Consider the following 23,666-nt stretch of genomic DNA (forward strand, 5'->3'; position numbering starts at 1 on the left):
CGCAAAGTGTTCTGCTCGCCCGCAAAGCCCCAGTTCCGTGCAAAACTGTTGGATGACAAACAAGTAACATTATAAACTTTCCCAAGTGGGCTCCTCAGGTTTACCCAAGTAGATGATACCGTTTGATATCATTTACCCAGCCGGCCCGTTTGATATCATTTACCCAGCCGGCCCGTTTGATATCATTTACCCAGCTGGGTTCAAGAACGGAGGTTCGTGAAAAATTGAGATAAACGGCTGTTTTCAAAGTTTCTGTTCCGACATAAGTAGAACTTACTGATTTATGAAAATTTGCAACTTTGTTTAGAGTTTGTAAATCCGCGAAACCTCTACTGTAGTTCTGGTATTAAGGTTTTTTTTAAAACCAAAACCTACTCTTCAAACGAATATTACACAGAAAAATCAGGTCCATGTGTGCTTATTTGACTTGATATATATTGGTACTAATAGATGGTTACATCAGCATATTTGGTTTTGAATGTTATGTGGAAAGGGAAACAAACAGGATTCAGAAAGCACAGATGCTGCATCTCGGGGGGTGACTCCCATCACTCCTGTGTTCCAACGGCACGTTGTGTTCGCTGATCCAAGTTTAAAAGGCTAATTGATTGTTACAGAACCCTTCCGCAATTATGTTACAGCTAGAAATGTCTGTTTTACAATTAAAAAGCTAAGTGACCCTAAAACGTTTGAACGGTGCTTTCTATATATAAAAACAAACAAACCAGTGGATGCACAGAATTCCTGGCATCGTCATTTCAAGATATACAGATAAATCCACTAATGATCAAGTAGTCAATCAAGTTACATTAGTAACAAAAAAAAACATCCCGACAGCTCAAAGAGCATTTTTATTAGGAAAATATTTGTGTAAAGGCCTCTGAAGTCAGTAACGAGAGCGAGTCAGCAGCCAAGCGCCACGTCCGCCAGTAAACGGAGGGACAGAGGTCTAGGTGAACGTCTTCTGAGTGTGTCCTTTACCTCTCTGTGAATGGCGATGCATTTCATGGCAACCTGCAGCAGGCTGCCAGCCGTGCGAATGATTCCTGCATGAACACATCCGTAGTCAATGACACGGACGGACCATCAGTCACGCATCAGATATGCATCTCCTATACACCAGTTATATATTTCATCCTTAAAATAATACGTGCAGGGATCATTCCTCCGTCAATGCAGACCTGCAGGCTTCATATCCTTCAGACGAGTCAGCAGCGAGCTAATAAAGCGCTTTCCCCCCACTACGCACCGGTCTAGCGGGGGTCCTCTTTTTTGGACTTCATAGAGCATGCATGGATGTGAGAGCCATAACGATGAAGGGGCAAGAGAAGTAGCTGCCCCAGGCTCCTCTAAGTAAAGGGCATGCTGGAGCGTCCTGACGGAAATGCCCCTTAGCTGTGCTTCTGGAACCGGATGTGACATCAGCATGGGGCACGACCCCGAACTCTGCCCTGGGCGCCCAGATCCTGAGCTGGATGGGGAGTCCATAGACACACACACACACACACACACACACACACATTTCCTTATTAGGACTTTGTGGTGATTTTGGGTTAATTTAAACGTAAACGCCTAGATCATCCCTAAATAGGACATATGTATTTAATCTTGCCTAGTCGGCAGCCATGGTAAAAAGAAATACTGTATTTTAATGACAAGCAGAGCCGCTAAAACTTCAAAGAAGGGAATGCAACGTACACACGAGTTCCCCCGTCTCCCAGATGGCAAACATCTACACAGATAGACAAGAGCACAGACGTCGAGCCATCAGTGTTTATGTGATCACATTTCAAAGTAAAACACTACCCAGAACCCGACGCTGGAAGATTGAGGGTTTACTCACTATAGGGAAGAGTTGTGGTTTTAACTCTCTCACTTCACTAATGTACAATGACAAGTTTTTCTAATTTAAGGAGCAAATGTGGATTTAGCTATACATTATACAGGGCCAGTCAAACTTTCCCTGCAGCAGAAGATCACTGGTGTTGGACCTTTGTGGACCTTCAAGGAGTTGAAATCCAGCCATCCTTCAAACACTTCCATTAGTGAAAAACACCAGAATTATCGGATCCATCATCCTCCTTTTCAGAAGCAAACGCTCCCAGTAGTGGTCTGTGCTCCTGGTTGGGCATTGCCAGCAAAGGACCAAAATGTCATAATATGCAACACAAGCAGCTAACTTTGTGACCTGTGAAAGGCACGACTTCATACACCAGAAGCCTAACTTTTTAGATCCTACATATAATAACGCTAGCCTGCATCATGCTCAAAACTGTGTGTGAATGAGGGAGTCCATGTCACCATGGATAACCCAAAAGTGACAGACCTCGTATCTCCATATTCATGTCTAGGCTTACAATTCCCAAAGTGATTTTGAAAACTTTGCACAACAGGGGATTGAACGGGATTGTTTGCAAACATGTCGATATTGGCATAAATAGATTATTTCGCTATACACAGATACTAACACAGACGCCATCAGTGTATTATATGCCAAGGCATGTCAGCTAGTGCTCTCATTGTAATCCAGGACTCTATTTTTCAAGCCAGTTTGTGTGTCTAGCGGGTGTAACCATAGGTGCCAGGATACAATTCCTAGTAGCCCTTTCATCCTCTCAAGCTAAATAATGTCTCAAGGAGTTCCTCATGAACAAGAATATAAAACAAGGAAAACACATATATGGAAATTATTTATATAGTGACTCGCAGACTCTAGGCTCGTATACAAACAACCCCCCACCCCATTTTCAGGATGACCTTGTGGTTCTCGTGTCATCATATGATAAATGTATTTAGGAGACAATTTCTTTAAGAGATAGAGACAAGTTGCAGCAAGATGAACATCAACCTTGCTCAATAACGATACCGTACGCAGGGCCAGCTCGCCTAGCAGGTAACACAGGAAGCTGGTCATTGAGAATACACACACACACACACATATTATATATATATATACATATACATACACATACATATATATATATATATATATATACATACATACATACATACACATATATATATACATATACATACATACATACATACACATACATACATACACATATATATATACATACATATATACACATATATATATACATACACACACACACACACACACACCTACCTGCTTGGCAACTTTATGGCAACTACTGAAGGTTGTCACAGGGTCCAGCGCTGACTTGATAAGTATGAGCCTCTGGGCTTACTGTACTAGACTAGTATATACAGTGTCAGTGTGTTATCAAGGCTTAATCCGTGCGGAGGAGGCAATGCCTGCAGAATGCAGTTTTAATGGGGGGAGAAGTCATCCCAATAGACAATGTTATACGAACCTGTTGAAAGTCTACACGGAGGAAGCCAATTACACAGGTCCAGAAGACTCAATGAACTCACCGCCGCTTAAAGTGAAACATAGTTGCAGTTTAAGGCACAATGATATTAATATATAACCAGATAATCTTTAGCAGACTATATAATTCTCTGAAAGTTTAAAGAACACTTTAAATCCACCTGGTCCCCCAGTGAGCTATACTGCTGGCTCGGGGAACACTGCAGGCAGGGGGTCTTCTTTAGTGGCCATTTAATCACAAAAAAAAATAAAAAAAATTAAAATGGAAAAATCTGCTTTCCAAAATCATCTATGTGACCAGCATTTCCCACAAATAATTATTTTGGTGAAGGTTTGGGCAATTAGCTGTCCTAGGAATGATGATTATAACGCAGCATTTAGTTACAGAAGTGTAAGCAGAAAAGCATCTAAAAAGGTGCGCAAAATATACATTAAGGGGCCACTTTAGTTCACTAGTGAAAAGGATCCCGCAGACAAGTCCCGATTATAACGTTCTATTCATTCCTGACTAGTAGGTTTTTCTCTACAGTGGAAATCAGATGCCGGCCACAACCTCCCCAACTATTGCTGACCACGGACTTCTTAGCCGTCGCATGCCTGAGGGGGAACGCAATGTTGGCTGTACCCGTGTAATGATACGCGTTTCTTCCGGAGATCCCCTGCCAAATAACATCCTACAAACAGAACATTTGTATTACTTAATTAAGACAATTACATGGATTTAAAGGGACTCTGTAACCAAATAATATACAATAAAGACACAAATATGAAGGAATCCTGTGCACTGCCACGTGGATCTTTAGCACATGAAACAAGATGACGTCACAAATACATCTAACCGCGGCCACCAACGAAAGAACGCGGCTTCGCATGCGGACAGAGCTGGAAACCAGTCCCACAGCAGAGATATGGATTGTGGACGAATCACTGTGTTATTATTGTGAGAGTTTCACACGTCGCCATAGAAACAGCATTTGCGTCCCCATGTGACTTGCATGTGCTCATTGATGCTGCACATTGTATGATTTGGATTTCGGGGGTCGTGACTCCGCCCCCACCACGCCTTATCGCCGCACCCTCTGGGAAATACTGCGGATCACAAGTAGCAACTTTATTTATTGTATTATTGATTCAGTGGCTGTATACAATGATCGTGCGATCAGTATGTCCTATTACAATATGTTTGTTTCGCATTTTGTGTTATTTTATTATTATCTTTTATTTATATAGCGCCAACAGTTTACGCAGCACTTTAAACATTAAATATGTTGAAGGGGTATGACACGACGAGAAATGACAGACTAAGACAAACCGATACATTAGGGGGAGAGAGCCCTGCTCGCAAGCTTACTATCTTGAGGGTTGTACGGTTTATCTCATGTCTATTTAATAGACCCACTAATAGGATTCAAAAACACTTAAACAACCCTATGGGTGAAAATACCTATTGCATGAAAGCTAGTTGTCTTATCTAGACAATTATTATAACGATTTAATGCAACATTTCCAAGCGTTCACAGGATTCTGAGCCGGGAAATTGTGATGACTCCTTACCCTGAGGCAACGCGTGTATCCACATGCCTCGAAGAAAGGACAGGAGCAGAACACTTCCCCAACGCCTAACATTTATTGGCTCAGAGAGCGCCATCATATCCCACAGCCCCGTGCGTTATGCCCTCAAGCAGGCAACGGGCTGCCAATAAGACAAATGGCTTATTTGTGAAGTAGTTACATACATGTACTAAAATAATGGGAACCGGTTAAAGAGTTAGGAAACGTGTAGCATTGGAACAGTGCCAAGCTAGAGATGCCCGGGAAGGGATGGGGTTCAGATGGGGACTGTTTAAAGGGACCCTCCAGTGTCCCTGTTAACTTTTGAAACAAAGAATACGTAAGTAAAAAATGAAATAAAAAATATCTTTAGTGGAAGCTGCAGCGGAACATCTTTTCCATGGTCCGATGTCTCTCGTCACCGGCTGCCCACCTTGATCGCTTACTGAGCCAGCGCTGGAGCCGACTAGCGGCGAGTACACCATGTGGAAGGAGAGGTGTTTGGCCGAACGCATCGGCTGTACTGCAGATAGCGGAGGGGCGAAGCAACAAGCAAGAGCCTATTGGGGGATTCTGCTAAAACGCCCGATACGTTTACAAGGGGAACATGGCAGAAAATTAAAGGGACCACTCAACACTCCTACTATGCATATCATATGGGCGTATGATGGCGGCAGCGTCCCTTTAATTGCAATTTGGCAACCATATAAAAGGCTAAATTCAGACCAAAGATATAAACTCTAATCTATTAGAATATTTAGTGAACAGAAAACAAGGTTTAGAAGCCCAGTTGTCAGAACGCTCTTTTGAAACACACTGCATGTACTAGTTCTATGGGAACAAAGCATGTGGTTTAAATGACCAATTACTACTAATAACAATAAATAATGTTATAATAGATTTCCTGGAAAACAAGCAAATTCCAAAAGTTCATTTACTTCAATTCAAACAGCTGGAGCTGGATTTAGGAATACCCACATTAGCCATAATGGTGATGGATTATCTGCTTATTAACTCTCAGCCGTGATTACGGATAATTAGCAGGTCAGCCACTCAAGCAGCCAGAGCAAAGCACCATATTAAAGAGATTGAACGCGTCCGTACGCACCACGCGCCCGTATATACCCATCAGATGTACCCCTGTGGCAACATGCCACATCTACATCACGAGTGATATGTCATAGTAATATAATATGTATAAATAGAACAACTCATGAGGTTATTCCAGGCAACACCAAAACATTTCAGGCATCTTTAGGCTTATCCCCAACCCAAGCATAATTTAAAAAAAAAACACTGTACCGACGAGCGATGCATTCACAGTACAACGCGTCACCTGCAGCTCAAGCCACCGCCACTTGCTGCTTGTTTGCGTTACTAGAAGCAGAACAGTAAGACTGCAGAGAGTTTTGCGCTGGGGGTCATTTAGTTCCAGTTTTCCGCTTTGCTGGCGAGACTTAAGACATGAAAAGAGGCAGTAGGAGCCTCGGCTGGCATCACACCCATCACAGCTTCGTCGCAGATAAATACATTTTGCTATATTTGTTTTTAGCGACAGTACATGCGTGTCATTGGTGCCCTAAATATTTAAGGGACTACCTCTCACCCTGCACTGCGTGTGACGCTATTGGTGCCATGGTCTGATGTGCAAACAGCAGAGGATCATGGGAAGAGGAGTACTCACGTGAAACATGGGGATAAGTGAAAGTTACTATTTCTGCAACTTTTTGAGACAAATATTACACGAATATTCCTTACAAACCACGGCACATCAACTACAGGACACGTAACTATTGTGAAAGCTTGCCTTTGACCCACGATTGTTCCGGTTTTATTTTATTATCTGACTGCTTCATTCATAGCATACAGGCCCGGAGACAAGAATTCACTCACGACATAGAAACGCTCTGTTTTTTTTTTATACAACAACCAGTGTTATAAATCGCATATCAACAGAATCACTGCATGTCATCACCATCATACTAAGCCACCAGGAGAGAATGCACAGGAGCCCATGCCTTTCAACACATACATAGGTCTACATGAAATACAACTTTCATGCCAGCATACATACACACAGACACATACATACATACATCCATACACACACACACGCACTCGCTTGCTTTAGATGCAGGAGAGTGCCAAAAGAAGTCAGACGGCAGGAATTCTCAATGAAGAGAACACAAACGCATTTGCTAGCCGCTGAAATAATTGCGCGCAACTGCCTATCAAACCCTCTGAGCGCCCGTCACACATGGGGAACTGGTAGGAAAAATCACAACACGTACAGTAATCCGATTCACTGGGAACACACGAACTCGCACTGCCGATCCCGGCGCTCGAAGACGCTGCCTGAACTAAACTCTGGGGGAAAATACACATTTCCATATTTACTAAATGAGAACGGTATGAGATTCCGAGACCAACAAACGTATTCATCTCACACCTGTTGTACAGCACTATGGAATATGATGGTGCTATATATAAATATATACATAAATAATAATGTTAAGGCACCGTCTGCACTCACTTCTAAAAACATTATACATTGCCCCTTAGCTAAGAAGCATGGTGAAGAACAAGTGCTATATATATATATATATATATATATATATATAAAAGCCGAGATGCAGTTAGGACCCAAGCTCCCCGAACACACTCTCAAACTATAGCGTAGCTCCAGCTATCCTGGCCGCACAGTGGGGACAACCTTCTGGAATGCAGACCCCCCACTGACTTTAATAGCGTAAAGGGGCAATAAACACCTATTTCCTCTTCAACACCATCAGAAACACATAAGGATTCCTTTCACTGTCCAGAACAGGATTTCCATGAAACACAAACACACTTAGCACACCCACCACACACCCTAACCCTGCCAAGGAGACTGCCATTAGAGACGCTCCAATTCATTCCATGAACGGAGTACAGCAGATCAGCAGAATCCTCAGAATTCTTTACGGCAATGCTGATGAGGTCTGTTCCTCCATAGGCTTTCATCACAGTGTACAGGTGGGTCATTGAGACCGAGTCACTCCATATCCCACATTCATGATGAGAGCGTCAGGGTTTGTCTAGTAAATTCGCCTGAGCGAAACACCCTTCAGCCCAACACCTTAAAGCATTAATAACACAAGTGTCACAGACAGAGGGCCACGTATGGCATAATATTACCTGCAAGCATCAGGAGAACATATTAGCCCGTTACTGTCATTATTTATCAGATCCATCACTTATCGTACAGCACGTGGCGATTACACACAGACATTAATACACCTCAGGACTCCATCCACATTCACTACGGCAATCATGAGCCCAGTAATTATTTAGCGTGGGGGATCCACATTCACATAAGGGGGGGGGCATATTCACATAAGAAGAGGGGGCATATTGACATAAGAAGAGGGGGGAATCCACATACACATAAGAAGAAGGGGGGTGAAATCCACATTCACATAAAAGAGGGGGGGAATCCACATTCACATAAAAAGAGGGGGGGGTATCCACATTTACATAAGAAGGGGGGTATCCACATTCACCAAGCAAACCGTTTCTAGGAAGAGATATAAACACAGAGATTGCTAGAAAATGACAACGTGCCAACAATAAACACTGAAATCCACACAATGCCTGCCAGTGAAGAACAGCATTCCCTGAACTTAACTGATCTTCCAGGTTTGCATAAAAGGACACTCGGGGCGATCAGGACAAAATCTCTGCTCACTGATCAAGCTACTATTAGGCAAAGGCTGCCGTGCAGGACCAGAACTCCCAACATACACAGAAGTCTGTCTGTGAGCTGTGGGAGCCGCAGTCCATCAACAAACCAGAAACAACAAAAGTTACCCGAGACATACTCAGCTGTCTGCCCGCTTATTACACAGGTCGGGGGCACCTTTACGCTGCGGTGCCCGGGAAGAACTGCACATAACTGAAGGCTGTTGAGTAGCGACAGAGCGGGGCTGGAAACTCGGAGAGACATAGAAACGACCACCGAAAACACAACGTATTAAACATTAAACCACAACTCCTACCTGAGCCCTGCTGAGGCCGCAACTCCGCTAACCTTCCTCCTCCGAAACTCTCACCGACACTAACGGCTATACTCCGGATTGGCTGCCTCACCGTGACTGGGCGTTACCTTGTGAGTGGGCGGGATGCCTGTAGCGCTAATGGGCGGAGCGACGCGCATATGTCGCTTCCCACAGCTGGGAACGCAGGGGGCGGGTTAAAGTTGCGCAAAAGCTCTCAGTGGGTGCCGGGTGGTTGACGGACAGCACAGCAACAGGGCTTAGTGAGGAGGAAGTGAGGGCGTGGCTGTGCTAGAGCTCCAGCTTGTAACAAACTTTTCGGATAAACATGTCGGCTCACCGCCACTGGCGGGGGTCGTAAGAAGTTCTTATTCTCGTTTCCCACCTAAGTAGAAGATATTTCAAAATGTCAAGGACACGTATTATTCATTTAATTGCACCGAGGAAATGGCCGCCGCTTTAAAACCGTTGTAGAACATTTAGTTGCACCTAGTGTGTGGAGCTCAGTTATGGAACACAATATGGCGTGCAGTGCTGCTGTCTCAGAAACCTAGGGAGGATATTACTCTTTATAGAGAGAATTGTCACTTCCGGTGGTTTTGGCATAACCAGCTCCGATAGTTACATATATGTAGCCTCTGTTTGGCGATCAGAGCCATTGTATTTAGTTTCAAAGTTCAGCTAATGGAAGCTGTGATGTGCACGTGATTGCGGCCGGGCCGGCATTAGCCGATGTGCGTTTTCATATTGTGACTGCAGGGAGTTAAAGCGGATACTCTAATGCCTGATAGCTGAGCGGACGCTTCTCCTGGCAGACCCCTCTCTAAATGCATGGGGGGATTCCCCAGTATTTCCCCGTTCTCCCCCCGCTTTCCATGGTTTGATCCCAATGAAGGCAGAAGAGATGGTAAAGATAAATATGGGGAGAGCAGGTATTCCAAGCGTGGGAGGCCTTATTGAGCATTCTGTATCCGAGACCCACTAAAGTCTAATGATAAGTGTGATGGGAGTAGGAGTGCACATGCCCAGTTGAGGAGCGGGTGTTCCAGGTATTAAAGTTTAGGCCGAGCGCCCTGTGCCGATTCCCGGGGGATAACAGAGAGCAGCCGCTCTCATTGGTCGCATTGCCCCGTTGACTTAAACAAGGAAACTTCACGGTTTTGTTTGGACACCTAGTTCAAAGTGTTATTTCACTCGTTAACTCCAGGAACTGCCCCTCGTCTGGGGTTTCGGGTGCTAAAAAAGGCTAGAATATCACCCATGCTATAGGTGCAAGATCTGGAAGAGGAAAAGCCGATGATGGCAGCAAGAGGTTACAGTAACCTATTGTAAAAGGCGCCTGGTGTAAATGCATTAAAATGTATTCGGTATAATCAGTGCCAATAAAAATACTTTACAACACAGCCAATTTATGAAATTATCATCTTTAACCTATTTTTATAGAACGCAAGATAAAAGTATCGTTACAGCTTTCCATATAACTACGTGTATTTAGAAAAGGTATAGCTTTTAATCTGTGTGTCAGTCGGTGCACGTTGTATATTTTATAGGCGACAATTTTATCTCATGGGGACTGAGACCTTTGCCTTACCTGTTTTTTATGAGTGAAAAAAGCAGACAAAAATTACCTGAAAATGAAGTTTATTCAATGAAAAATACAAAAACATGTTTCTAACAATGAACCGCCCTCTGCTTCACAATAATATGAAAGGCACTGAAAGGGTTTAAAAGATAAAGCAACAAATACATCTTACCAAGCAAAGCAGGAGTGGTACATCCCCTGTGATATATGTCAGTCTATAGGTTACAAAGAAGAGAAGATTCTATATGTGTTCAAAAGGGAAGAAATGGGGCGGACTAACAATTCCCGCAAAACCAGCACAACAGATCTTACAAGAAGGCACGCTGGGGATCGCATACTAATGCTTTACCTAAAGAAAGCGCTGTGTGCTGGGAATTGCAAACGCCAAGCGCTTCGACATTAGGAACGCTGAAGCTAAGTGATGCACAAAAAGCAAAAACATGTAGAATAAACCGTGAGAAGAGCCGGACACGTTTACGTTCTTCCTGCTGGAGTTTAAAGTCCGCGATTAACCCGCTGGCTCCCTGGACATGCCATCTGCGCAGAGGCGAGCTAATGAAACAGGGGTGCACAGTGTTTCCCATTGAAAAGCTACGCAGAAGTATACATTAACCATATAAAATAATAGATGAATAATAGCTTTATACGGCATTAAAGTAAAACTGAATTACAGATTGCAAAATATGAAAGATACTTCATATATTGTCACAGCCGCTAATAAAAAAGTACAATCTGTAACAGCAGCGCAGGCTCCGGACTGTCGAGGAGACTGACACCGTAGAAAGGCCAGGTCTTTATCCTGCAATGAAACAGACAGAGGCATATCCCATCCGCAGGCGGTTTGGGGAGTGCCAGGGCTTATTGGCTTTGGGCTTTATTCACTAAAGGGAGGGTTGAAGGAGGGCTGTCATTTGAAACTGTTCACTATTCCTTATGAAGGGCCAACACTGATAAGATGCCACAGTAAGAAGGGCTGACCTGGCCCTGTATGGTGCATAATTCAACAGGTGACATTGATTTACCTATACATTATACAGGGCCAGCCAAGCTCATCCTGCATCAGAAATGTATCGGGGATGGATCTTTGTAACATATAGTGAGATTAAATCACAACTCTCCTGCCAACTCTCCCTTTAGTGAATACACCCTTTTCCCAAAAATCTGACACAAACGCCAGATGACAGAATAAATGTTTCCAAATTAAAAGCATGATCGTAGGTCGTCAGAATGGCCAGGTCTTCTTGAGCTACACACAAAAATGGATAGCGCTCCTTTCTGCCTGTATGTACTATATTCTAATGTAAACATTTGTATCACAATGCACTGGAACAAGCTTGGTCTTCCGCTCAAAACATAGCATGAGCGAAGACACAAGCCCTCCGTACAATATGCTTTTTCTTTTTTACATATCCATAGTGGTTATGTTCAATAACGTTTGTATTTAATGTATTAAATACATAATGGTCTGTTTGTTTCTTCTCACATTAGCATTACATGGATCCATAAAGTAAGCATGAAGATGGAATTAAGGCTACGGTACTCAGAGGCAAGGAGTGTATAAGAGTGAGTTTGTGGCTCTTGTATGGATTTACCACAAGAGGAAAGTAGAGGAAAGTGTATGAAAGCAGTATAAAATTCCTAGCGTGGAGAAGCCAGTAAGTGTGCTTATGGAGTAACAGACAATGAACAGAGGTGTAACAGACCGAAGCGCACAGCAGTCCTCTTTTCTGTGCAATGTCAGACGTGTCTGTACTGTTCAGAAAGCCGTGTTTAACATTCAGAGATTGTAAGACATATGAAGGGAACAGTACAGGAATCTGTGCTAAAACTCATATCAGTATGTTCCACGCAGAATGCCGTCACATCATCTTGTATATGATATGAAAGGTCACAAGCGACTTTGTTTCCAGCTCTGCATGGATATTAAGTACCTGTAAAGAGCACAAATAAAATTAGGTATACGATAATACGTATTTCTAAACCTTTTTTTTTTTTAAAACAAGCGGAGATGTATTTACCGTTACATGTCTCCTTCTCCCCCCTGTCTCTGGATTTGCATCTGAGCCTGCATTCTTGCGATCATCTCCTGCATGCGGCGAAGCTACAATGCAAAAAAATAAAAATAAAAAAAAAAGTGGAAAAAAATGTTGCTTGATATATAGCGCGTTGATAAGGGAAGGGTTTGGTCTATTTTACTTGCATTAAATGTCCCTGAACAGATTGTAATCCGTCACCTAAGGGGTTGACCAATACATTTTCTTACCTCTGCCTCCTTCTCCAGCAGTATCTGATCCTTCGACACTTCCACATTTTCCATCTTGCTGCAGGAAAAAAGAAAACACGCGTCCTAAACATACAATCTGAGACAGGGGTGCAACATATTCTATAGACCGTACCACGGTAAGTACTACCCGCTATTACACATAGTGGAGCAGGCACTCAAGACCAACTAAACAGTAAAGACCAAAATAAGTCAGTATCTTGTATACACAATATTAAGATATATGTACTAGGAGGAGACAGATTTCTAGCTGACCGCTGTATCTTCTGAGTTATCCATTTACGTTACGGCCAAATCAAAAGTATTACGAAAATATGGCAGAACCTTAAACAAATTATATAATTATTTTTTAAAAAGGATAGGATATTTTTTTTTGAGAATTTAAAGTGGAAAAGTACCTGGCACCACCTCTCTTGAGACGCTCAGAACGGAAGTTTTCATAATGCAAGTCCTGGGTAACCTCCTGAAGATCTTGCATGTGTGTACTATAGGGAGAAAGAGACAGCACAAGAGGACATCATATACAGAACTCTTCAGCACTAACCCGAGAAAACCTTTTGTTTTCAATAAACTATTGTGACGTTTTTATCGTGTGACTTTTTAGTTCTTCCCACATTTATGTTTCAATATATGAGAGCGTTTGGTCATAAAGATCAGCTCTGGCTCTGCTGAACGCGGCATGCAGGCGTGCGTTTAGACCCCAGTACACATGTGTAAAGTCTTCCTATTAAATTCACTGGAATTACTTTACTGCCACCGATTGACAGCTTTAGCAGCCAATCAGTGGCAAGACATTTCAGATCAATGCCATCATGGCATTTTATTTGTACATACACATGACTTACATGAGCATGGTCCTCAGTTTCAGAAAGTCATTATGTTCTGGGTTTTCAACTTCCACCACGCCCCAGGGGTACAGACGGCCTCGGACTTTTTTTCCTTTAGCCTCAATAAGCTGGTTGGATCCAACAACAGAAAAGGGTATACTAGCCTACAAAATTAAAAAAGAAAGTCAATTCAGTTTCTGGGTATGATGTGACAGATAAACAAATAAAACATTGGTTTAAAATCCATACCGGTAAAAGTCCCAACCCAAAACACTAAATAAATCAATGCATAAAAGTTAAGAGTGCACTAGTTAAGACCGCCTTGTATTGTAGACTGATTTGGCATAAAGTTGCCCTTCTCCTCCATAGCAGTCCAATGAGTTTTGCTTAAAGCGGCGGCAGAAAAGAACGGATTGAAATCAATGGAAGCATTTATGCTGCCAACAGCTTTGCCAGCCAGAGCTGGGGCTGACTGGCAGTAAGTATATCATGTGCTGGGGTAGAAGAGGGGGCAAATGCAAATGATCAGATTCTACAGACATCGTGATAAATTTAAAGGGACCACGTGCATTAAAGTGCCTGGAGTGTCCTTTCAATGAATCTCATGTATTATTGTATAGCGGCATAACATTTAAACCTCTATAACTGTGATCATGCAAGCTGAAATGTAACTAGATTATTTGTTCTGTAAGCTGATCAGATGGCTCTTCTTCTGAACGACGATGCTTTTAGATCATTTATATTGCAGGAATCCATTAACAGGATCCACCAGGTCACCCTACATTCCTGTTTCTTCTGCATTAGTGACTTAACTGATGTTCACTTTAGTAAATATAATAATAATGGAGCGAATAACACAGTAAGGACAGCTAAAGCGGCTAATTGAAGGTGTATTTGTATATACAAATAAAAAGCATATACTCACATGTTATATACATTATTCCTTCCATAGTACATGCAGAAGACTTGGCTTCTACGTGTAAGCAGAAAGCCTTTCTGCTGTATATACATGTGTGCCGTTAAAATCGTATGCATGGTAGTAATCATACTGTCCTTTCAGAATATATTATAAAATGCAAACAGGACAATAGCTGAAGTTATAAGGTTGTCAACGGTCTTCAGCATTGTTGAGGATATAGCAGACCCATAAGGATGAGCTCCTCTCCGGGTGCACACACCTTGAGAAGCCGAGTCTGCTCTTTAAAGTCCTCGTCCTCGTCCGACTCCGCATCAGGCAGCTGATAAATCTTTATTCCGTGCTGTTCAATCTCATCCAATATCTGTAACAATGAACCAGGTCAGCATTGTCTTTCCTCTAGTGAGTTGCAGAAACATGCCAAAAATATTTTTTCTTTCATTCTGCAAGATGTATATTCTTTACATTGAGAATACTGAACCGTGGAAACTAAACAGACCATCCATATCACGAGTTAAAGCACCCCCACTACGAAGCAGCTTTAAATGTGTACAAGTCTTACTCTTCTCTTGAGTCTCTCGCGTTCTCTCAGGGTCAGAGTATCTGCCTTGGCAATGACAGGGACAATATTCACTCTGTTGTGCAAAGCCTTCATGAACTCCACATCCAGGGGTTTTAAACTGCAACAAAAACAAGACAAAGCCATCTTACCCTCAGGCTGTTGCGCAGAGATGCATAGAAATATTAACAACATCTACCTGTATACAAACAGATGTGTATTCACAAATATTCATTAAGAGGATAGGAACTTAGATAACGGATGTCGGAGGGTGACCAAGCCACACATACCCATGTCCAAACGGGGAGATGAAGTAAAAGCAGCAGTGAACGCGATTATCCACAATGTGACGCCGGTTCAATCCGCTCTCGTCATGCAGATATCTCTCGAACTGATCATCCACGTAGGCAATGATTGGCTTGAAACTAAAGTAGCAAGGGAGACGATCAGGGGAAGTTATTGTATACAGTATGAAATGCAGAAGAATATTGCTCTTATCCAGTATATGTAGGGCTGTCAACATTATATTCTCATCCAATATGCGATATCGTCCTATTACCAAAACCTGGGTGTTGAAATGCATTATCCTCATGCTTTGAAGTATGTTTTAATCTAAGTTAGGTAGTAAAAAGCATGTTTCTAGAAATACATCACAATAGCGGAATAGGCTCTACAGAGGACAGGAAACAAATGGTGCAAGAGGTACGAACGCACTATTTACTAGTAGTCTTCACATCTACGTTTGTAGTCACTAGTCACTAGTTGTTCATACTGACCAGTCCTCACAGTTCATGGCATCTCCGTAGCCTGGAGTGTCTACCACAGTGAGCCGAAGCTTCACTCCTCTCTCTTCTATCTCCACGGTGGAAGCTTCAATCTCCACTGTCCGTTCAATTTTATCTAGGAGGAATAAAGTCATTGAGGGTCAGTATAACTTAAGGAATTGCACTTACTTTTATTAAAAGGTAAGAGTTCCCGTTCTCTTGACTAGCACGTGTGTGTGAGATATTCAAAATTTACCAGGACTACAAAAAAAGGTATTCATCTCCTAATAACTCGATTACAAGCTCCGGAATAATGTGTATAACCACGAAACAACTAAAGTCAACTACGTTGTGAGTGCACAACCTGAAAAGCATAAAAGGCATACACATTCAGATTCCTGGGTTGCTGCTAGAATGATAACAACCTGTACCCAGTAAATGCCATTCAATAAACACCTAACAAACACCATATTTTGCTTAGCCCTCCACTAAGCCCAAGTACCCCAGGTTTGGCGAGTCCTACCCACATGTATATTACCTGCAGCGCCTGGCACTATGCGTTCCGGATACAGATCTGTCAGGAAGAGGCTGTTAATCAGAGTGGATTTTCCCAAACCAGATTCCCCTGCGTGGGAAAACAAAAAACAATTTGTGAGCAGAAATAATAATAATACTAATAAAATCTAAAGATACAAAACAATAGTGCTTTCAGATTGTGACCAAAATCTAAAAAGAAAAGCACAATAAAAAAAATAAATATATTTATAGTTACCTCCTGTTTTATAAAAAAAAATATATATATATAGTACTAGCTATGCCAATACATTTAGCCTATTTGAAGAAAAAAATAAAGTACATAGTTCTTATGCTCCTGCATAACATATGTTGCCGTTTCCTGGTATATAATAATAATAAAAAATATCACTATAAAATGTCATTTTACAGATGAATTTAAGGACCACGAAAAAATCTAAATCAATCGACGCTGGTATCCAATAGGTTGAAATAAGAATAATTGATGCCTAGGTGTCCACTGGGTCATTTCCTTGCAGTTTAGCAACATCCGTGCAATCACCCCATTATTAACGAACAGGAGATGCTTACCCACGACCATCAAGGTGAACTCAAAGCCCTTCCTCACAGACTTGCGGTGCACCTGGTTTGGTAGGTTCGCAAACCCGACGTACCCAGGCGTCTCTGGGTTGGCGAACTGTGCCTGCTGTTCAGAGAAAGAAAGCTATTGTGACATATTATTACAGGGAATGAATAATTTGGCATCAAACACAAAAAAGAATGCATAAGTAGATGTGTAGGTGCATGGCTACCGGCAATCAAATCGTATACATATGTAACAATGCTCCAGCCCTTAACAAAAAGTTAGCTGCCACAGCTTTTCTCATGTTAAATTCAACTTTGATTTCCCACTGAAAAGTTTGAAACATATTTTGGTTTGAAAAGAAGGTACAGTATGCAGAAACACATGCTATATAGGAGATGCAGCCACCATGCGATGATGGTGTTGACCGGAGATGCATTCACCTTTCGTTGCTGCCCTCAGCCCAACCTGTCCATCTGTCCCCTCTGCGGTCGGGCCACATGCCCTTAAGACACGGGTCACTGGGATACGATGTCATATCAAGGCGCTCCGTGTCCTATACGCAGAGGTTATCACAGTCTATGGAGGCTGTGCTGAGCTGGCATGGGGAGATTCTGTATTTAAAGCTTCCATACATCTCCCTGCCCGTGATATACTTATTGCCAGCCACCTCCAGCTAGGCAAACACTGCGGGTGGGGATCTGTTTAGTCCACCGTATGCATGCAAGGCAATCGGTCCCGTTTATTACAAATCAGCCAATCAGTGCAAGGATCTGCTTATTGATCAGCTTCTACCCCAAGTCAGTGATTCTTACAGTAATTAAAGTTATACAATATGCCTCTTCTGTAGTGGGGCTGTCAGGGAGAATAAACTGTCTCTTTAATTCACAGAACATTCAGATTATGGTGTGATGCCTCCATGTGGCTGCCAACATGGGAAGCCATTTGCTAGTTTAATTGCAGAGCAGTCTTTTGAACGGGGAGAGGTGAGAATAGCTACAATGCATACAAGGCACTTAACCAACAACTCAAGTATAAATGGGCTCAGGACCCTCAAAGAGATTTAACTTGACTTGAGGTTATTTCCGAGCCCCCGCTCTCTGTTCCTCCAATCAGGGGAGAGTGTGTGCCCAGAAGCTCCACCATTTTCAGAAGTTCACCAAAAGTCATGTCCCGTTTTCCACAGAGAAACAGTTGAAGAACAGACTTTTTGGAGCCGCAGCACGGAGATAGGGACAGGAAATCGTTCAGCGGAGAAGGTAGAGAGCATGAAAGAGTGAATAAGAGTTTGGGTGAAAGAACTAACGAAATCAGAGCTCTTTGATTTGTTTTCTTTTGTTTCGTTGGGGGGGGTCGTATTGACTCGAGGGTTAAAAAACTGGCCTTTTTAATGACCAAATTCATCAGCAATGTTAGAGCATAATTAGAGTTTACCTTTGACATCTTGAAATAGTTTTAATGGAAAAACAAACCTGCAAGAAACAAAAATCAGATATTAATATACAGATAAAGACGGAACAGTTAATAAGTAACAACAGAAGCGGACTAAATCCAGAGAGGCATTTTATATTGGCTCTCACTTCTGGCTCTTTATGACTATATGTAATTGATTAGCCCTGATTATCAGATTTAAACAAACAAAGTATGTAACTCTCACTCATTTTTGTCCACTGCAATAGAGAGCCGGTTATGATCTCCAACACGCTCTATAAGCTGGAACTCTGGATTTACCGCATGTAATAATCACACATATCTTATCATATCTGTACCGTCATTGGTACATACATGTAAAAAACTATTACAGTATGTACCAATGTCTGTTACTTTATGCAACGCCCCCCAATTAGGAAAAGAGATGTGGATTCCTTTCATGAATGAAAATAGATTTCCTTGAGAGGCAATTGCAACATTTCAAGGCTTTACAGGGTTGAATAGTAAGACAAAGAATCTCTGGACCACCAAAGTTATCAACACCCAAAGTCATTTTCTTCAAGACGGACAATAGACTCACTGTCTAACTCACTTGCACGATTAATACAATGGGCAGTTAACACAATGACCCCGGCAGGCATGGAAAGGGGGCAATAGCCCACTGGGCTACTCTGATTTGAGAATGTGGGGCCGCTGCCTAAAGTACCTTTGTGTGCCACTGGGCTTTAGGGAGAATTTATACTGACTGGATCCTTTATGGATCTCCTATGATGTTCTTCTTGAGAAATGTGTATCGAATTCAGTGAGTGCAACGTTCTGGGCCACTAAATAAAACTTGCCCCCCACCGGGCAGAATGTTACCTGTCCTCCCCTGCCAGCAGGCCACAATGCATGGAAAATATTACTTTTATTTAATCTGTTAAAACTGAACGCAGATACCCCACCCCAGTCCTACATCGTGATACTACATCCCAAACAATGCCCAACAAGTTTCATTTTATTATTTTAAATACCACCGCTGAGCCAATGCGGGGTCCTTTTTATTTTTGCTGCCCCCACATACTCATCTATCAGGATTCCGTTTGAACCCTACCTAGAAGTATCACCGACACAAGTGCGATTTCACAAATATTTAAAAAAAACCCGGCATTTAATGCAAAACACAGGAAGAATAATAGAAAGTGTGATATTGTCTACAGTAGAGGGAATCAATTACTGTTCTTACTGTAACCTAGTCCTACGATACTAGAGGAATGCTGTCATTTTTAGTATTCTTTTACTTAATTACCCGGAACTCTGCCCTTCTCTGTGCCAATGAGCACCTCAGGGCCTCCGAGGGTTAAAATATCTATACTCTGAGGGACAAGCCCGTTTACTGGCAAGTGGCCCTCTATGGCCAAGCCGGGTCACGGATCAGCAATGAGTGCATTCTGGAGACACATGCGGGGCGGCAGCTGAAGAGAAGAATGTTAAAAAGCCAAATAGAAATGGGACATGCAGTTTAATAATGAACTCCCCCACCAAACTAGAAAAAAAAAAAAAGCACTAAAAGGAAGCGATGATGATTAGCACCGGCCCACCGAGACGTACCCCGGGGACAGCCAGCTGGGAGAGGCCCCTTCCAACGCGCTGTGAAAGTTCACACAAGCTGCACAGGAAGGAAGCCTCGTACAGACTTCCTGCGCATTACAAACCCCGCACCATGACATTGATGGAGACCTCCTGTTAGCGCAGTGAAGACCCCAGCCCACCCTGCGAAGTGTTACTGCAGCTTACACATTATAGCCCTGTACCAACTACTGCGCTTCTGATCTAAAGAGTCCCGCAAAGATCCGACGGGTTCTGTTTACACAAATACGCTGTGTGTGTCGCTTCGTGTTTGGGAAGCAGGCTGAGAATCTTTGCTGGTGTCTTCATCAGACAGTCCTGACACGATCACCTGTTCCAAAACGGTCTCAAAGGCGAGCAGCAAATCCGCGGCAGCATTGATTGAGATCAATGTTAAAGGGACAGTCTACTGTCACCAAAACCAAATGCACGTTATGCAATAAGAACTTTAATACGCACTTCTTTAATAACAATAAAAATATAGTACACAGTTTGTTCAAACACTTAAGCTCCAGAGCTGCAGCTTATCAACACCTCCAATTCTGAAAACACATCTGTTTTATGAACATTATACAGAAAGTGGCATAACGGAGTATTTTAGATTAATGTGTATTAATAAATTATACCAAAATTACAGAAAACATAGATTTAACCTGAGCCACTTCAGACACGGGCCAAAGGGACCAATAATCGGTTATAACACATTTGAAATAAGATTGCCAGCCATACATATTTCCTAGGGACGGGGATGGCCGTTCATCCATGTTTGGGCTATGGGAAGGGCCGCCACCCCACCGCCCCGCAGGAATTCATACAAAGTGACAAGGGAGAGCCGGAGGGGGCAATCCAGCCAAATCTAACATTACGAGCCCAACCGGGGGGGGGGGGGTCAGATCTGAAATAGTCACACAGGCTGCACACGTCTGGAAGAGGGACAAACATTTTGGGTGGGTCAAAACCCATCATATGCCAGACCGAAGACCAAAGAATTTAACCCCTAACTGCCCGGAAATGAAACATCATGCAACAATGAAGGCACATTTTAGTGCCAAAATAAATAAATAAAAATAATATTTATTTTCTCATGAACTATAAACATTGTATGCATTAGTTTCTATTTATACACGCACACACACATACATACATACATACACATATATGTATAATATATATATTCATAGTTTAACGGAACCAAGTAACCAAGTGGTAGATTAGATAAAAACATCAATATATTCCCCAGAAAATATGTACATAATGCTTAAAGCGTTTTCTTTGGTTTTCCATTAACATTATACTTGGTAATTAATTACATAGAGAAAAAGCCTTTTCATATGTATCGCATATAATTACACCATTCAACACCTTATTCATTAAAAAAAAATGCATCCAACATACAGAACCGCCGCTACCCGTTATCTCCCGTTACCTCCCGGCTTCCGGTCCTTCTCTGTTCTCAATAGTAAACTTCCAACCCGAAGCAAACTTCGCCTCGAACAGAAGCTCGGCCGAAAGAAGCCAATCAGAACACAACAAACGTCCAGCAACACAACATTGAGCCAATCAGAGACAACGGCTGCAATCAGTGATCTCGTGTATAATCGGATATGTTCTTCCCAACCAATCAGCTGTGCCGAGGTACAGAGACCGCCGATAGCCCATAGAGCCACGCCCAGGTCGTCAGAGGCTTTAAACCCTGCGAGGCGCGCATGATGGTCGCCATTATTTCTGACATATGCGGTCGACGTTGGCGAAATAATATATACGGCTGTAGAAATATCAAATTCAAATAGTGTAAAGTATATGGTATAGGAATGGGGGCGAAAATAAATAAAATAAATATACAGTAAATTATACGCTGACTTTATAAATGAATAAAATAAAGGTCCCGGCCATGGTGATTGGATATTAAATTGAACTCCTGAACATGTTAAAATAGCCCTAATCAGTCCCAAGTCCACAGAAGAACAAAGTAAATACAGCCAGGGGACGGCTGGCTAGTCCTTGGAGCGTTTACCCGGTTCGATTCATATCAGTTTCTGTCATGTGAATATTTCTATCAGCTATAAAAGAGAATTTATCACCGCCGTGTCGTCGCCTTGATTTGAGTAGCAGGTATGTGCGCTGGGGAGTTTTATACAAGATGCTGGTATTGGTTTTAGGCATGAAGCTGTGACCAAAGGGCCAGGTATCTGTTAGAACATAAAGTGGTCTGATCCGTTTTGGCTTGTCTTGGAACGCCATGGAAACACCACCATGGGACAAACTGGTCCCAGAAAGCACTGGTCTCCTGCATCTTGTAGGTTTCCAGTGTGAGGGAAGTGGTGGAAAAGTGTAGATCTCGTTTTCCATTGTAATAAATAAGTTCAGCTTCCCAGGACCACGCGGATGAACTGGCGTCTTCAGGATAAGCGCTGCTTCCCAGGGATTCTGGACAGCTTCTAAAATTTGTGTAGGGAGCAGCGTGTGGTCACAGGCAGACCTAGCCCAAACCCTGCCTGACTCGGCCTAGTCTTACGTGTGGCCAACTCATCTCCCTGAACCACACAGCCCTATCATAGGAGGGAGCCCTGGGCCCCCAAGTATGGACATCAGCCATTGTGATGTGACAGGTTCCCTGCCGCCTATCAACCTCCCCAAGTATAAAAAGAAATCACATTTATTTTAGGCTCTTGTGGCCTACAACTTCCATGAATCTTACGCAGAATGATGATGAGAGTTACTGGAGGTGTAAAAGTAGTGCATAAAGGGTGGGATAGCTGAAAAAAATATATTTTAGGTCTAGGATGAGTTAGTTTGGTACGATTATGGTATATAATTGTAAACTCATTTAAATAGAGCCCTCCTCACCTTTTGTTTCCAACTTGTCATGACCAAATAGTTATGCGAAACACCAACTTATGTCCTGTTTTCATACTACACAGCACTGCAGAATACAGCGATGCCATATATACATTATTAATCTTTCCTGCGATATGTTGTGTAATGTCAACTACATGGATGTTGTGTGCAATCTAGATGTGTGTGGACTAATTAAAAATGTTTGGTTCAACATATACTGTGATAGAATTGGGATATATATATATATATATATATATATATATATATATATATACCAACATTTGAAAGTTTGGGGTCACTTTCATTTCTAGCTGTCGCATAATTGCAGAAAAGTTTTCTAACGATCGATAAGCCTTTTAAACGTAAACTTGGATTAGTGAACACAACATGCCATTGGAACACAGGAGTGATAAAGAGGCTAGGTACACTATGAAGATATTACATTAAAAGTCAGCTGATTCCAGCCATATTATTCATTTACAGCATTAACACCGCCTGTGCTGGATTTCTATTAAATGTTATTTTATCAACTTATCAAGTTTCCCTAGTTAAGGTGTAAGCTTTTAATAAAGCTGCAACCTAAACATAGAAAAACTACAAACATAACATCAACGATCCAATAAGAAAAAAAAAGCGTCTCGAACATTGAAGCGCTTTAACGTAATTTCTGCTGTATACGCTGTTTATATTGAATTCCAATCTACAGTGGAAGTCATCTGTATCTATATAGTATCCTAGCGAGCCACTTTGTGGGGCGTGTTACGATGCCACGGATTAATAAAGCTTCACGAAGCTATAAAGCTATTTCCGTTTCCCCCAATCCA

At 42.2% G+C, this 23,666-nt stretch overlaps 2 protein-coding genes across 3 annotated transcripts in view; both read right to left on the reverse strand.

Moving 5' to 3' along the window:
* FARP2 (FERM, ARH/RhoGEF and pleckstrin domain protein 2) overlaps positions 1-9,008 on the reverse strand; it is a 37,513-nt gene extending 28,505 nt beyond the window's left edge. Inside the window, exon 1 of the mRNA XM_053460423.1 lies at positions 8,944-9,008. The gene's annotated coding sequence lies outside the window, so the exon portion shown is untranslated. The remainder of the gene's footprint in view (positions 1-8,943) is intronic.
* A 2,906-nt stretch (positions 9,009-11,914) lies between these two features.
* SEPTIN2 (septin 2) lies at positions 11,915-21,527 on the reverse strand. 2 transcript variants are annotated; one of them, XM_053458920.1, is made up of 13 exons: positions 21,431-21,527; positions 18,400-18,437; positions 16,974-17,088; positions 16,408-16,494; positions 15,882-16,005; positions 15,396-15,530; positions 15,109-15,226; positions 14,809-14,910; positions 13,649-13,794; positions 13,202-13,288; positions 12,786-12,843; positions 12,541-12,623; positions 11,915-12,453 (listed from the first exon to the last, which is right to left on the reverse strand). In XM_053458920.1, exons 2-12 carry the CDS (start codon positions 18,406-18,408, stop codon positions 12,543-12,545), a joined length of 1,062 nt encoding a protein of 353 aa, XP_053314895.1. In that variant the 5' UTR covers positions 18,409-18,437; positions 21,431-21,527; the 3' UTR covers positions 11,915-12,453; positions 12,541-12,542. The 2 variants fall into 2 exon arrangements, with proteins under 2 accessions (XP_053314895.1, XP_053314894.1); XM_053458919.1 differs by having other exon boundaries at positions 21,400-21,433.
* Positions 21,528-23,666: the final 2,139 nt, after the last annotated feature.

Source organism: Spea bombifrons, chromosome 3, assembly GCF_027358695.1.
Source record: "Spea bombifrons isolate aSpeBom1 chromosome 3, aSpeBom1.2.pri, whole genome shotgun sequence".
In the NCBI taxonomy this organism is placed as follows: Eukaryota; Metazoa; Chordata; class Amphibia; order Anura; family Pelobatidae; genus Spea; species Spea bombifrons.